The sequence below is a fragment of the Mytilus edulis genome, chromosome 10 (assembly GCF_963676685.1).
Source record: "Mytilus edulis chromosome 10, xbMytEdul2.2, whole genome shotgun sequence".
NCBI classification, from domain to species: Eukaryota; Metazoa; Mollusca; class Bivalvia; order Mytilida; family Mytilidae; genus Mytilus; species Mytilus edulis.
In genome coordinates this window covers 4,495,816-4,512,708 of record NC_092353.1, presented here as the reverse complement: position 1 = coordinate 4,512,708, position 16,893 = coordinate 4,495,816, and the positions used below count along the sequence as shown (strand labels likewise).

Genomic DNA, 16,893 nt, shown 5'->3' with positions numbered 1-16,893 from the left:
GAATGGAATCGAAAAATTACGAATAGAAATTCTTTTCAAGTGTGAAAAACGTCAACCAAATTTATTCATAATCGGGAGCGTCCTTATTAAAATAGTCTTCTTCTCACAACGAATAATACTTCAGCTATTTGACCAACGATGTTTAAAAAAAAGACAACGAATTTAATGTCATCTTAATTTCCCTATTTTTGAATGTAATTATAAGTCTGTTCAACTGGCAAGAATACCCCTAAAGCGGGCAAGCAGTTTATTCTTTAAATTGCTGTCATTGAATATCAAGAAAGAAAATAAATCCCGAAATCAATTTGAAACTTTAATACTCAAAAGTTTTTCTAGAAAATATTCACATCCCTTGGGGTTTATTAGTGTACGTCCAGTTGCATATGTTTTACATGAATGTCGGAACAATTGTGATGATGTCGAATTTCTTCCTTTATTGGAGAACGATCTAACTGGTATATAAATTTGTGATTTTACTATGTTCATAACTTCGATGAACCGTAGCAAGTTATTATATCGACCTGTATTTAAATCAAATTGGTCCTCTTCTTCTTCTTCTTTTGGTATACAATAGTCTATCGAATTCGATGATCACATACTGTTGGCATACGTGGACTAGTCTATTTACAAAACTGTTACCCCAATTTACACAAAATGTATGTTTCTTTCTTATGTTCAATGTGTACATGTATATATTTTAAATTGCGATATAGCTCCGTAACTTTCTATACAGGCGTAGAAATGAATCGTCGACAAAGTGCGTACATTTTTTTTAAATCAATATTTCTGGTATGTTCCAATCTGTCCTGTACTATTTACAACGAGTATATATTAAATTTTCCCAAATTAAACCTTGGAAAAAAAATGTAAATAGATTTTTATTTTATTAAATCTTTTTTTTTTTTTGTATTATTTATATTTTTATAAATAATATTCTTTACACCAGTAATGTTATTTATAAACAAGCGTATGAGTTTAATAATGACTAGTATATTATATCACTTTCGGACACGCAAGACAGAGATGTATATTATACACCTGATAGTTCAAAATGGAGAGTTATAAGTTATCGGCCGTGTACACTGATCAATACCTACAGAAGTGAAACGATGCATGAACTTGCAAGCCCGACAGGAAATCGCTTGAATACCTGGACGTGTCACCTCACACCCCTCACAATACCTTTGGGAGTAATACCTTTAGTCATGCTGGTGATCAGATGAGGGATGATCCGAATTTATGTGAATAAAATTTATTACTTTAAAGAATTATAAACGAAATAGATTTACGAAAACAGTTTTCACGGAACACTTATTTATGATTTAAATTTTGACTTTTTAACTAATTCCAATATTAACAGTTTAAAAATAACAGACTATGGTTATTTAAAAAAAATAAGAACATGTTCCGTGTCAAGTTAGTTTGTCAGATAAAACAACCGTACGGTTGACAAGATATCGACACGCAATTACGACTACATCGGTTACTGTAGTTTTGGTCCTTTGTGGTTTATAGACATATCATGATTTTTAATCGGGGAAGACGACAAAATGGCGGAACGCAGAGAATTGATACTCTAAATTTAAAATCGATGGTGATCTCTTATCTAGCGAAATAAAACTTTAATATCAATAAATTTGAGCATTTCTATATAGAATGGACATAATATCAATTTTTGATTTTTTTGCGAAGTTTCCCTTTAACAATGACCACTGCCCTTTTCTCGATCTCGATCTTGATATCTATATCATTAACAGAAAGCTTAATACAAACATTTATGATAAAAGAGATGATTTCTCATTTCCTTTCGTTAATTATCCATTTTTAGATGGTGACGTTCCCTTGTCACCATCTTATGGTGTTTATATATCTCAACTTGTGCGATTCGCTCGTGTATGTAACAATGTTTTAGATTTTAACGAGAGAAATTTATGTATTACTGAAAAAATTTTACACCAGGGTTTTCGATATCACAAACTAGTCAAAACATTTACTAAATTTTATCATCGGTATAAGGACATCATTCGTAAATAAAGCTCAACATGCAGACTTCTTATACGTTCAGGCATCTCACATCCAATATTTTATGAAAATATTCTTTATAAAGCACAAAAATGTCAGTATTCACCTCAGAAGCTATCAAAACCTTTTTTTAAAGATAAACTTATTAAAAAGGGATATAGTTACGATACTGTTGTCAAGTCATTTAAGATTGCATATTTTGGCGTTAATATTGATTCTCTTATAGGGTCTTTGCATCGGAACTAAACACATTTATTTAAAAAATAAAAAAAAAAAAATAAAACAGTCGTTGGCATGACACGGGTTATGTTCTTCTCATATATGTTATGACGGTATGATACTAAATACATCACGAGGAGGATTGTGCCTGATATTCATGTGATGACGACATAATTTTTCAATCAGTTTAATTGAAGTCTCTGGCATGTCAGCAAACTGCTAGTAGTCTGATGTTATTTATGTATTATTGTCATTTTGTTTATTTTCTTTGATTCCATCTTCTGACATCAGACTTGGACTTCTCTTGAACTGAATATTAATGTGCGTATTGTTATGCGTTTACTTTTCTGCATTGGCTAGAGGTATAGGGGGAGGGTTGAGATCTCACAAACATGTTTAACCCCGTCGTATTTTTGCGCCTGTCCCAAGTCTTGTATTATTTTAAAATTTAGTTTCTTGTGTACAATTTGGAGTTTAGTATGGCGGCGTTCATTATCACTGAACTAGTATATCTATTTTGTAGGGCCAGCTGAAGGACGCCTCCAGGTGTGAGAATTTCTCGCTGCATTGAAGACCTGCTGCTGTCTGCTCTGTGGTCGGGTTGTTGTCTCTTTGACATATTCCACATTTCCATTCTCAATTTTACAATAATCCTAAAATGTTTATGATAATAGCAAGCGTCTTGTGTATTTTACCCATTTTAGTATCTAGGCTCTTATATATAGTTGCCAACACAACACAATACATATCTTATCTTGTTTGTAAAAGGTCATAAACTTGTCACCTATTTGTAATGGAACTTCTTGTACTAATCTGTGAGTTGTATACCATTTTTAATATTGAAAAATTAATAACGAAATAATCACCATTGAAACATATAGCTACCTCCAGGTTTATTTATTTTTGTATTTTGATACATCCTTTAGACAATTAGAAACACTAATACCTTACATCTGGCTATATGCGGCCCTGACATGAAAAACATACAACTATTCAAATGAGAATACAATCCGCCTAGTAAGTAACAAAACAAATAACGAAAAACAATTAAGATAGACGTTCTGTTGTGACGTTTTTGATTTTAACTATTAAACGCAATCTATGTATTACTGGTAAATTATTAAACCAGGGATATCGTTACCATAAATTACTTAAAACCTTTACTTAATTTTTCCATAGATATAAAGCTTTGGTTTTGAAGTTTGGTTGTTTAAACTGGTATAAATATTGATGTTACTATCAGTAAATTAAAAGCAAACTAACTTTTACTAGTATGTTATATACATATATACATTCGTGGATCTACAATCTATCGACACCTTTAATTTGGCATTCACAAGGTCATGTTTTTCTCTGACTGTTTATGGCGTCTTTACACTAAATCCATTGGATGTTGGATGTGTACGAATTGATAGTTTAGTCTTAGATGCATGATTTTTTTTTATTAGTTGTTAGTGGCTTTGAACTAGCTGTCAGATAACAGCGAGTACTCTCAGATCAGTTCCTAGTGTCTTTTTGTTGTCGGGATGTACAAGTACCCGGTCACGTCCACAAGTATTTTTGTCCATCTGATGAGTTAAGCCTTTTTTAACTGTTTTTTATAGTTCATTCTTATGTTGTACTGTTGTACCACTGTCCCAGGTAAGGGGAGGGTTAGGATCCCGCTAACATGTTTAACCCTGCCACATTATTTATGTACGTGCCTGTCCCAAGTGAGGAGCCTGTAATTCAGTGGTTGTCGTTTGTTTATGTGTTACATATTTGTTTTTCGTTCATTTTTTATATAAATAAGGCCGTTATTTTTCTCGTTTGAATTGTTTTACATTGTAATATCGGGGCCTTTTATAGCTGACTATACGGTATGGGCTTTGCTCATTGTTGACGGCCGTACGGTGACCTATAGTTGTTAATGTCTGTGTCATTTTTGGTCTCTTGTGAACAGTTGTCTCATTTGCAATCATACCACATCTTCTTTTGTATATGAATGATAATTTACAGCGATTCTGGTTATTTCCGGTACTCGTAGTGAGACTGTAGAACAAGCTGAAACATGTGACGATGTAGATAAAACTTTATGCGATGAAATATTTGCTAGGAAACCTGACATGTGTACAGAGTCTTGTATCACCAAGCTATGTAAACGTTCGTGTGGACTATGTCGTAAGTACCTTCTAATAAACAATTATAATATTTTTTCCTTTACAAATTGTGACTTGGATTGAGAGTCGTCTCATTGGCACTTATACCACATATTCTCATATATAGCAAACGAACCACACGTTGATTAAAATTAGATAATCAACATGTCAGGAAAAGGATAAATGTGTAAGACTTAGAGAATTAAGGTTATATGTAACAGAGTATATATACGCACTGTGTATCATGATCATCGGATATAGATACCCTTAACTTGGTTCCATGTTCATTGTTAAAGAAAAACATTACTTTTTTCAAATCCCAGCGTAAAGCTGCCCGGGTACCAACATATTTGCACAGTAATGTAACCTTTCTTTTACAATGAACAGAGAACCAGGCCAAGACTACCTATATGCGGTGGTGATGATACACAGTGATATCGTTCATGTGGATTATGTATTAAGTCGTATAAATTGCATATTTCTCCTGGTACATATGCACAAACTTATTCAGTTTACAATTTTGACATATGAAATATTTTCAAATCCTGATACGTTCTCGATTATTTTTCAATATCATGGATCATGTATATTGATTCTACAAAACCATGAACCTCTTCATAGTGACAATATTTATCAAAGGTACCAGGATTAACAAACTAGTCACAACGTACATTTGACATTTTGTTTTTTAAATTTCGCGTTTTATCTTTTGCAAGTTCGTATTACAACATGTTTTTTTCATATCTTAAGCACTACGATGCTACACCTGTCATGAGGTATCTGATGTCACTAATTGTACCGCAGAGTCTGCCTGTACAAATACTGATGAGGTAGGAATTCTTTTACCTCAATACATGGACAAGATACTAATAACGTAAACACATTCTATGGAGTATGAATTCCTCCGTAATTCCAATGTTAATTGTTTAAGGTAGTTCTTATTGTGTTCATGGAATAAGATAACTTACAAGTAACGATTTTTGACAAGAGCTTTGGAGTTTTTCGTTCGTTTACCAAAACCTCTGTTTCATTGAATCAAAGTATTTTGTCCAAAATATAATGAATGTGCTTCCAAGGCAATCAAGAGAAACTTTACTTTCATAAACTTTTCTGCATTTTGACATAGTAATATGTATTTCCATAACATATAATCAGTATTTTTAAGTTTAATGTGTACTTTTTCTTTTTCTTTTAGTTGTGTTTTACCGTGCAGACGTTCACTGACAATTTTAAAGAAGCTTACAAATTGGGGTGTGCTAAAAAATCGGTAAGATTATTAGTGTTTTTAACAGAAATATCTTTTAATTAAGTATCACATGATTTCTATCCAAGACAGCTACAGCTTACAAAGTCAGAAAGTACTAAAATTATTCTTAATATAACATAACTAACAACACACAGGACAAACATGTAAAGTTTTCTTACATACATTCGAGTGCTGCGCATTTTATAATTTTATTGTGATGTACTGTAGTTGTGTCGTACATTTATGAAAGGTGTCCGTTGTTTTTCGGTGGTCGGCATGTTTTGCAAAACTATACTATTATTTATCTAAGTATTTCCATGTCGTGAGTGTGTATATTTGTATTGTATTCCTGTCACGTAATGTTGTCGTTTAAGGGGTATTTTGTTTTTATATTGCCATATATCTAGCCATAAAACCAGATTCAACCCACCATTTTGTTTAAAATGTTCTAAGGTATCAAGTCAGGAAAAGTACAGTTGTTTTCTAAAAGTCCGTTTCTATGTTGCTCTTGTTTTTGTTTCGTGACCCAGATTTGTTTTTAAGTAGAATCGATTTATAAATATTGGACAGCGGCATACTACTGTTACCTTTACATACATGTTGTATTATCTACCTTTTTGTTTTGTTGTTGTTTTTGTTTACTACGTCAGTTGAACTACTACTATTATAAAGATTGAATGCATTATGTTCTTATCTTCCTATAAGTTATGTGATAGCATGTCTAGTAAGCGAAAAGTGAATGTTGATGCTGGATGTTGTAATTCTGAGTTATGTAATAATAAGCCTCCCACACTACTCAATGTGACAGACTCACAGACATTATTAACAAGTAAGATTCAAAAGTAGTTCATGTATCTCCAGTAATATAAACAACTTTAGTTATTCGTTTATACAAGTAAACTTTATTTGATCATATACAGGTCGTTCTCGTGTTGCAATTAAGAACTTAAAAGAATATAAGCCCTTTACTTATATTATACAGTGATTGTCTTATTCATGGGTTTAATCTCGTACAATGCAATGTCTTCCTTTATATGTATCCATGAATAAAGGTTCAGTACTAATACAATGGATAATGATAGAGGGGAACACGTCACTTAGTGAATAGATATTTTTTTTCTAATTTAGTGTTTAAGCTGTCTTTAAACCATTTTCATTCAAAACTACCAAGTTGTTTACCGATTGTGAGTGTCGCGTCCAAGTTTTATACAAAGAGTAATACTATTAACAATAATTAATATCAACCATTAATTTAAGGAGACTTCAAATTTATTAGATGAATGTATTCACAGATAATACAACGATGAACGATACCAACATGTGCTATGATATAGACAGTGACATATGTCGGAAAATGATGAAGATGGATCCAAACATGTGTAGTGATGACTGTATTGCTTCAAAACTATGTCCACATATGTGTGGTAGATGTTGTAAGTATTAGTTTGAACTTTATTGGCTAATTGTATCACTGGCAATTATTCAACATACTTCTATATGTATTATGCACAGTTGGTTGTTAACGTGATGAAGGTGAAATAGTATGAAGTAAAATCACAACAATACTGAGCTTCGAGGAAAGTCCGTAGTCAAATCTGAAAATTAAAAGACCAAACACATCAAACGAATGGATAACAAATGTCATATACCTAAATTGGTACATGCATTTTCTTATCTAGAAAATGGTGGATTAAACCTGGTTTTATAGCTAGCCAAACCTGTCACTTGTATGACATTCGCATAAAATTCCATTGTATTGACAAAAGAGGGACGAAAGATACCAAAGGAACAGTCAAACTCATAAATCTAAAACAAACTGACAACGCCATGGCTAAAAATGAAAAAGATAAAAAAAAAAAAAAAAAAAAAAAAACAACAGCACACACGACACAACATAGAAAACTAAAGAATAAACAATACGAACCCTACCAAAAAACTAGGGGTGATCTCAGGTGCTCCGGAAGGGTACGCAGATCCTGCTCCACATGTGGCACCCGTCGTGTTGCTTATGTGATAACAAATCCGGTAAATAGTCTAATTCGGTAGGTCACATTCATGAAAGGGAAGGGGATTGTAGTTACGACGTAAGGAACATATCCGATATCATTTGTGAAACGGTTATTCCATAACGGTCAACGGACAACAGTTACGCAAAAATAATGTTGGGTTAAAGCATTAGACATATTTGTGCCAAATACCGGTTTCATGCATATGCAAATGTATGTAGTAGTGACACAATACGTTGCCAGCGTTTGTGTCCGCTTATCTGTATTAGGTTTTGTTATAAAAACGTATGCACTTTAAATGGATTAACTTGATGTGAACATCGGCTAACTACGGTTGCCTCTATCCAACATACTTTTCATTTTCTTTTATTTTTGTTATGTTCTTGTAGTTCACTGCCTGCATTGTGATGAGATAGATAATCCCAATAACTGCAACATGACTACTACATGTGCAAATGGAAAGGTTTGTTTAATTCTATTTCCTGATAACTACGCAATACACAGTCATGGTTTAATTTGATCCTCAAGACTCGCTGATCCTTGGGAATTAGATTCTAGTTTACTTCTAAGTTTCTATCTATTAGTAATTCACCTTATGTTGTGTGATAAGGGGTTTATATATTTCATTTTCTTTATCATATATTTTAGCTTTTTCCCTTTAGTTTACCTTAAGATCTTTTAATAACAGTGTAATGTTTTGTCTTTTTTTACTCTCATGTTCATCCTGATAGATGAGAATCAAAAACATGTACGGCAATTAAAAAATATGTGTTTATATTACTCAATTATGAAGAGTAGTCAACTGCTTTACGTAAATAATACAACAACCAGCCACACAAAAATAGAAAACAATTAGTTCTCAGTAGGTTTATTTACATTATGCATAGTAAATGCCGCCGCAGAATGTCTAATGATACAAAACATGTTTGTTTCAGGAATGTTTTGCGTTGGAAACATTAACCTCAGAAGGAATGATAGCCACCAAGCTAGGATGTATGTCTAAACAGGTGAAATTGTACTAGTTTTTGAACTATATTGAAGCGATAACTGTATTGTATTTGGAGCTTTGCGAGGTCCATCGGTAGTTTTACTGTGGCAAATTGAGTTTACCTTGCGGCACATTGAATGACAAAAGTTCCATCTTCCAAATATTAAGAATTTAAAATTATGACCTAAACAACATAACAAATATGAAGTTAACGTTAATAACAACAATTGGTCAAAATCTATAGTCAATGTTGTTTTTGTATCAAAATCAAGATAACTAGGCTTTGTTTTGTTTCCAAATAGTTTATCCAGTCTTTCATTAACGGTTCAATAAACATTATGTATATAGATATATTCTGTAATATTTCGTCTTATTTCAAGGTTTGTCAAAGAATTCAAGATCCCGTCAACCATATATTTGGCAGACGACAGGAATCGTTTTCTTTCAAAGGAGGATGTTGCACAGGAGACAATTGTAACCGTGATATAGCAGCAACCACTAACCTGTCAACGACAAAGTCTACAACGACAATCACAACTACCCATGAGGTCCAACATCTAACAACCAAATGTAAGTCTTTGTATGCTCCACATAGAGGCATTTTGTCTCCGGTCTGTGCGTCTGTTTGTTCGTCCGTTCGCCGTTCGTTCGTTCGTTCGTCTGTTTGTCCTTCCGTCTCTCCCGCGTCAGGTTAACGTTTTTGGTCAGGGTAGTTTTGATGAAGTTGAAACTTAGTTCACATTTTCACTATGATATATTCTTTCTTATTTGAATTTCAAATTAGAGTTTTGACCCAATTTCACGGTCCTTTGAAAATAGAAATTGATAGAGCGAGTGCGGCATCCTTGTACTATGAACACATTTTTATTAATCATATATATGTATAAATCTTCTATTCTAAAATTTGGCATTGAAAAGTATTTGGAAAAAAGTATTGTTTTGTCGTGGTTTCTTACCACTTTTTCAGAAAATTGGACCAAAAATATTATCGTCGCTCTTTATATATAGATATTTTCTCGACATAGAAAAATAAGAATATTTAGTCTGATTGCCAATGTATATGTTTCTTTCAATTTCATATATATGCCAAACATTGTTAAGAAATTCTATCTATCATTTTCGCGTCTGTTACCAGTTATTTGTGAGCGGTTTCTTTTTTCATCCGCGCAGGCTCTACATGTAGATAATGAATTTGATTTTATTTGTGTTTTCTACAAATTTTGCAAAAATCTCAATTTTCCAGGGAATTCTATTGTCCAAAAATATGTTTTAAATGTATTTCAATGAATACAACTTTTAACATAAAGGTAAGAAAATGTTTCATTTTATATCGCTGTTCAAGTATCGATGAACAAATTTGTCCACAGAATCTTACTGTTCAATTATTATTATCTAAACTATTTCACAAAGTCTATTGTTCAATTTAGTTTTCAAATGTTCCTGGGAAACGAATTAAATATAGAAAAATCTAAAATTTATCATATATGAACACCATTTGAACAATTAACGATTTGCTGACTTACATTACATATGAAGTACTAGATGTTTAATCTGAATTACAGCTACCAATTTCTGTAATCATTACGGAAGAGGATGTCCACCAAACTACCAACAGATTGGTAATGGTTGTTATATGGTAGAACGACAGAGATTTAACTATGCAGAAAGCAAGGTATGTAAACATAAACCTTCCAAATAAGTCTGTTTAAATATTTGGTAAGCTTTTGAGGTGAATGCCGACATGTTTATGCGTTGTAAAGAATATTACAATACAAGACTGAATGAGACCCGGGTCCGGGTTTAGCTTGCTATTTGTTCTGTTTAATTTGTTAGTGCTTCAACTTTTGCATTCATTAGGTTTTGGATTTTCAAAATAAAATGACCTTGGGTGTCACTGGACATTGATTGCACATCAGATTAATTGGTACCATTTATATTATGTCAATATGTGCGATGATATAGACAGTGACATATTACTTTACTGTTCAGTATTATTATGTTCCAAAAGAGAGACAATTCATTCTTATGCAATGGAACTATTATTTTAGAAGTTTTGCCACACACGATGCGGAGCACATCTCGCAGAGTTCACCAACGTTGCCAAGTTTTACGAAGTGATGTCATTTTACAAAAAGTTTGTTCCATTTACAGGTGAGATTTATCTGTAGAAATATATATATACCAGTATCCACAATTAATCTTTAATACACAACAGTTTCTATCCAATATCATAACTGTTGCTATCAACATTGAACTGCTATTTCAAATTATTACTAAAAATAAAAGTATTTGAAATAATGTAATGTATCTCCCTCCTGCAAAACTCTGATTCCTGGCTTTGGCTATACGTGTTATTTTCTTCATAGTTTATAGCTCTTCATCCTATTAATAAGCTTTGGATTTTCAAATATTCAGGCTTCGAGCATCACTGAAAAGACATTGAATAATTGGTACTGTTTATGTTATTGCAGGATCTGAACATCGACAACTAGTCTTTAACATTTTATGTTATTATATTATATAAACCCCTACTAATCGCGTAGTATCTGCGACTTTTATTGACGACAAACATGACTGTGTTCCAAAATGTTCAAGCCTGGTATTATCAATTAATTTATTTTTACTTCAACGTATGAAAAAGGAGCTAAAGATACCTAAAGAATATTCAAACTCACAAGTCGAAAACGAACTCACAATGTTATAGCAAACAAAGTTGAAAAAAACAAAGTGACGAAAACCAGTACACAAACACAACATAGGTGCTCAGGACGGATAGGCAGATCTGACTCATATATGACAAGCGTCGTTTTCATCGTGTAAGTAGCTAATGGGAATTATTCTTGATATTAGACATAGCAAAACACTCCTGCCTATTAGAATTTACCTTTTTTACTTACCTAATTTTTGAGTGCAATGTTGATTTCGGCGCACCTTCTTAAGTTGATTATTTTTATTTCAATATATTGTACTTTCTTCACTTTCTTTCACGTTTTCAAATGAAGAAGCGGATCTGTGATTTTCATAAAAATTTGAACTAATTCCCAATAAATTTAACTAATGCCATTGTATTATAGCACAATATTTGTACTTTTAGTTTCTAAACATATATTTGCTTATGCATCCACATTTTTGAGTTGTGACAACAAATATTATGGGCTTGAGAACATAAGTGTCAAACAGGACTTGTTATTTAAACTTTGAAAGTTGAGCTTGATCGGTTTTTAATATCACAAGCATTTTTACAAAATACCCGACATGCTTTCGACCTTTCCCCCTTTGAATTTATATATGTATGTCAATATTGTGTCTTTTTTTACAAAAATGCAGAAAAGTATTATTGGAATAACAAAAGACCAGAAAAACCACTTATAAACTATTTCTCAGAGAAAAAAGACGTTCGAAATGTGATGGGCTTTAACTGGCCAGAAATTAACACTGTCATGCTACCAAAATATTGACTACTGTAAAAAAAAAGATTCCATTCAGTCGACAAAACACGTCATTTATGCGTTAAACAATATATATATATCACATTCTCCACAAGGCAGAATGTATTATAAATTTTATAAAAAGTACGAAATAAGGTTCGAACATTCATTATACAATTGTGACCTTAGGTGGGTTTTGCTGTTCTTTTCAAGTCCTTGTTTTTCATATATCTATTCAAGTTTACAAATTCCTATTCATTGATGGCCCTCAAACTTTTCCACTGATCGTTCCTGATCTATATAATGCCAAGAAAGACGCACAAAGGGTATTTGTTAATCATGCTACATAACCTAACTTATCTTTAAAACAATGCAAACTATATTTTAGGAATGATAATTACATATTTTTTAAACAGATATGGACCTCTATATCGGAGCAATAAAACACAAAGATAGTAGCAGTTGGTTTTGGGAGGAAACCCATGCTTATGTGGCAAATCATTTATGGGTGGAGAGAAATGAAGCAAGAGGAAGTTGTGTAATGGCAAGAGGGAAGTACAGACTGGTACCATACCATTTAGAAGAAGGACTGGTTTCCGTATCATGTGATGAGCTCTTTAATCCTCTTTGTTATGCTCCATTACATTATTAGACTACCTAGTCATTACATTACTTAAAACAATGTCCATGTATTTTTATTATTTCTGCAACTTTATATATATATCTGGCCTAATATCCACCTAAAGCGTCAAAACTAGAGGTTATAGAAGTTTTACCTTATTTGAAATGAGGGCAATTTCAAACAGTCATCTTTAAAGTTAAAAAAAAAAAACAAACAAAAAAAACAAGAATGTAAAAACGACAAACTTCAATGTAAATTTACAAAGGTGAAGTCTATAAAAAATCTGTCAAAATCAAACGAAATGAGTGAGATACAATTGGTATATTTCTGACCTGGTACAGATTTTTTCGACGTAATAGTGGCTTGAATCTAGTTTTATAGCTAGCTAGACCTCTCATTATATGACATTTGTTTATAATTCCGTTATATATACAAAATTAGTAAAGCATCCTAAACAAACATAATAGGTAAATGTTTCATTAATTGGGATCCAGTAGTCTAAACTGTATAAACATACATCACTACTGACTAAAATATAAAAAAAAAATCTAACAAAGACACTTACAAAACAGTTAACTAACTTTTCACAGTTTAATAATTACATTAAATTTACCTTAGTCTCATACTTTCTAAAAATGACTTATAATATGAAAATGTTTATTGCGTTATTACAAGGCATGTCGTGCCGAATCGGCAAACTTACAAAAATATACTCCAACGTTATGTTTATAATAAAAAATAAACAGGACAGTAAGATGACAAAATATTTGGAAATAGAAAAAGGTACTATAAAAGAAAACCAATACAATATATAATATGAATCGGGTAATGACATTACCAAAGATTTTACACTTTTGATCGAACGTAGAGCAAAGGTCATAAGTGTAGTTGTCAAAATTTATAATAAGCTCTTGTGATCGAATCTTGGAAAATCTTATTTAACCGATGTACAAATCTCATAAATCGTGGTAACAAAGGGATACATACAAGTTTGGAAGTTAGTTTCAACTTTATTCGCATATTCCCTTTGAAAACTCACCAATGATACCAGACTAATAAATAGTGTTTTGTAGACATACAAATCATCATAACGAAGAACCAAAGTAGCTGAAAACTAATTCAAATAAAAATAGTTAAGAATCATCTAACCCCCTCTTTCCCACAAAAAAAGGTTTTATAAAGCAACCAGTCAGACACGTTTACTTGTGAATGTTCTAAACTCAGGTTGGATTATCGTTCTTTCACCAATGTATGGTCAGAGTATTATTGTCGACTTTGATTTGACCAAATCCAAGATAAATAAGATGAGGAACATCCCTATTTAAATAGTGATGAACCCTATGGAACAATAGAATCAATACTTGTATGTGGAGTATTTGTAGTTTTATGCTTTCTGTGTTTTGTTTTTTGAACTGAATGTTGTTGTTTTTTTCTGTTTCGATGGTACTGTCTGTCTCTTATTCTGTTTAACAGTTTCTTGTTGTCTCTTTTATATTTCCATACGGTTACTTGTTAGACTCTCTCCTTATAGTACTGTTTTAGATGTTTATGTCTGTTCATATGTTCATAATTATATTTTGTAATCATGATACTTTGCATACGAAATGTTTAATAAAGCTTCTTTCATTTCACTTGCTTTTTTAATGATATATTGTACAAAACAGGGGCAAAAGATACCAGAGGGACAGTCAAACTCACAGATTGAAAACAAACTTACAACGCCATGGCTAAAAAATAAAAGACAAACTGATAAATAATAGCATACAAGACACAACATAGATAATTACAAACTAAGCAGCACGAACCGCACTAAAAATGGGGGCTCTCAGGTACAAATTTATATAATGTAGAACTCAGCAGGCACAATCAATACCTAATATTGTTGAGGCTAAAACCATTAAACATTGTTAATCAAAGTCCGGAAAGAACAAAAAGAAAACAAAATAAGGTCAAATGTTCGAATAAGTTCTGATATTTGAAAGAAAGAGAACTATTAATTACTTTTTAAGTTACTCTGTGTTATGAAGGATTGATACTTTATAAGGTTCAATATCAAAGTATCAATTTGGAACAAAAAACAAAATGAGAAATTTCGATAATATGAAAATGAATTGAAAGTGATACAATCGTGACAAACAATCGACAGCCGTTACATCAGGTCAAATGTGGGTGTTAATGACACGTATTTATATCTAGGTCTAACCTTTTCTATATATTATTTGAACATGTATTTGTAACTTCATTTATCAAAAACTGTTTTCATGCATCAAGTGATAACCTTGTGTAATGTATTTTTATATGTATTACAAGTCCAGTAAAATGATGTTCACCTTCTTTTTACCCGGTTATTTAGACAAATTCATCTGCATTTCATATAGATGAACATATGTTACTTTGAAACTTTTGAAAAACTAAGTCTTTTCCACGTCAGGAATAGTTACCTTAGCTATATTTTGCAAAACATTTAGGAACCTTTGGTCCTCAGTGCTCTTCAACTTCGTACTTTATTTGGTCTTCTAAATCTTTTTTGGGGGATTCGAGCAGCACTGATGAGTCTTTTGTAGACGAAACCGCAAGTACAAAATTCTATCGTTGTAACTTTGATGAGTTTATTTACTTGAATGCTGTCATATGTATTTGTCCCAATATATGATTTAATTCAGTTTCAATAGTACATTTATTTATGTATTACTTTTGCAGTAACCAAGACGGGACTCATACAGGCCGAATGACACCAAAAATCTGCTACATAGTAAATAAAGTTGCCTAAGATCCTTGCTACTGCTGTATTACAATACGAATATTAAAATATAAAATTACAAGATACAGATGTTGAATTGACGTATCATATGTGCATTTATAAAAGTACTTTTAGACAGTTGTGCACAAAACAGAGTATTGGAAATAAAACAAAATGTCGAGCAAAAGTAATCTAAAATAATACTTATACAAGTTACACATATACATCATAAGTGTATCCCAAGAACTATAAATCTAGTATAGAGATGAAAGATCAGGTAGACATACTTGGTAGTTGTTCCCACAACGTGTCCGGTATATAATACTCTTTGCTATTATTTGTTTTTTTAATTATTTTTCGACTGCCTCAGTTCGAGTGTGACTAAGTATTTTGTATATGACACGAACGTCTCTCATACAAAATGCTAAATCTGGTGTCTTTGATAAAGTTTCTTGTTTAAAAAAACTCATAGAGTGTTTACATTTTATTTTCTCTGGAGAAATTTCTATGCATTTATTGCTTAACTTCAAATACTGTGTCGTAAAACGTATAGCATTACAGAAACAGGTACGCAGTGCGTGGTGCACAGTTAGTTCCCATTGGATTTCCGATAACTTGACAAAGTATTTATCGCTAACCTAGCACAATAAACATCATAGGAAATTTTATTTTCAATCTCTCGTCTTTTAGTAAATGCTACTCTTTAAATGGTTTGTAAGTCATAAACAGATTTATGGTTTTTGAAAAATCTGTGAACTAATGTTTTATTATATATTTATTCATGTTAACTTTTGTATGCTTTGATATGTTTGAAGTTAAATAAAAGCAACAGTACTATACCGCTATTCAAAGGTCATTAAAAGTAAAATAACAAAAAAAACGGTATCCGCAAATTATAAACGGGAAGTCAAAAGCTTCATCCAGCGTTACGCTAGAATGTTAATGATGCCTCTGGTAATAATTCAACAGCAGTAAAGGTTCACCTAGTAAGAATCTTAAAATAGACTGGTTGTAGTTGAAAGTAAAATAACAAAAATACAGAACTGCGAAGATTGAGAGAAAATAAATATGTGTTACCAACTAAAACCGAAGGAAACACATCAACTACAAAAAAAACAAACAAAGAACAACAAGAACACTGAATTGCAATTATATGGATTACAACGATAAGACATAACACATTATCCAACCGAAACCAAAATAAATACATAAATGACGGATGTATAAAAACATAGACATGCCGTATAGCAATGCAAATACACAATCAGTAAAACATTCTGATTCGGGAATAAGTTACGTTCGGTATTTAGCAGACAAACGATATAGATGTTAAACAATATGTTAAGTAAGGCATGCGAATTAGACAGATTTGAACTCATGTAGTAGTTTCTAATCAACGAAACTACTCTATTTCTTGTCAAATTTCTATGTGATTTTATCCTTTCATGGGTCTATTCGTGTAGTTTTTGTGATAGATGTACTTC

General features: G+C 32.0%; 1 protein-coding gene across 1 annotated transcript; it reads left to right on the top strand.

Annotated features, from left to right (window-relative positions):
- Positions 1-3,004: 3,004 nt before the first annotated feature.
- Positions 3,005-12,729, top strand: LOC139493182 (uncharacterized). The gene is made up of 12 exons (XM_071281373.1): positions 3,005-3,056; positions 4,240-4,401; positions 5,130-5,209; positions 5,575-5,646; positions 6,331-6,454; positions 6,918-7,058; positions 8,021-8,094; positions 8,567-8,638; positions 9,000-9,189; positions 10,182-10,291; positions 10,668-10,770; positions 12,464-12,729. Exons 1-12 carry the CDS (start codon positions 3,035-3,037, stop codon positions 12,697-12,699), a joined length of 1,386 nt encoding a protein of 461 aa, XP_071137474.1. The 5' UTR covers positions 3,005-3,034; the 3' UTR covers positions 12,700-12,729.
- Positions 12,730-16,893: the final 4,164 nt, after the last annotated feature.

Coding starts and splice junctions, on each gene's coding strand:
- LOC139493182 (XM_071281373.1), top strand. CDS start 3,035: ATGGAACTTCTTGTACTAATCT. Junction 5,210..5,574: donor CCTGTACAAATACTGATGAG/GTAGGAATTCTT, acceptor TTTTTCTTTTAG/TTGTGTTTTACCGTGCAGAC. Junction 5,647..6,330: donor TGGGGTGTGCTAAAAAATCG/GTAAGATTATTA, acceptor TCTTCCTATAAG/TTATGTGATAGCATGTCTAG.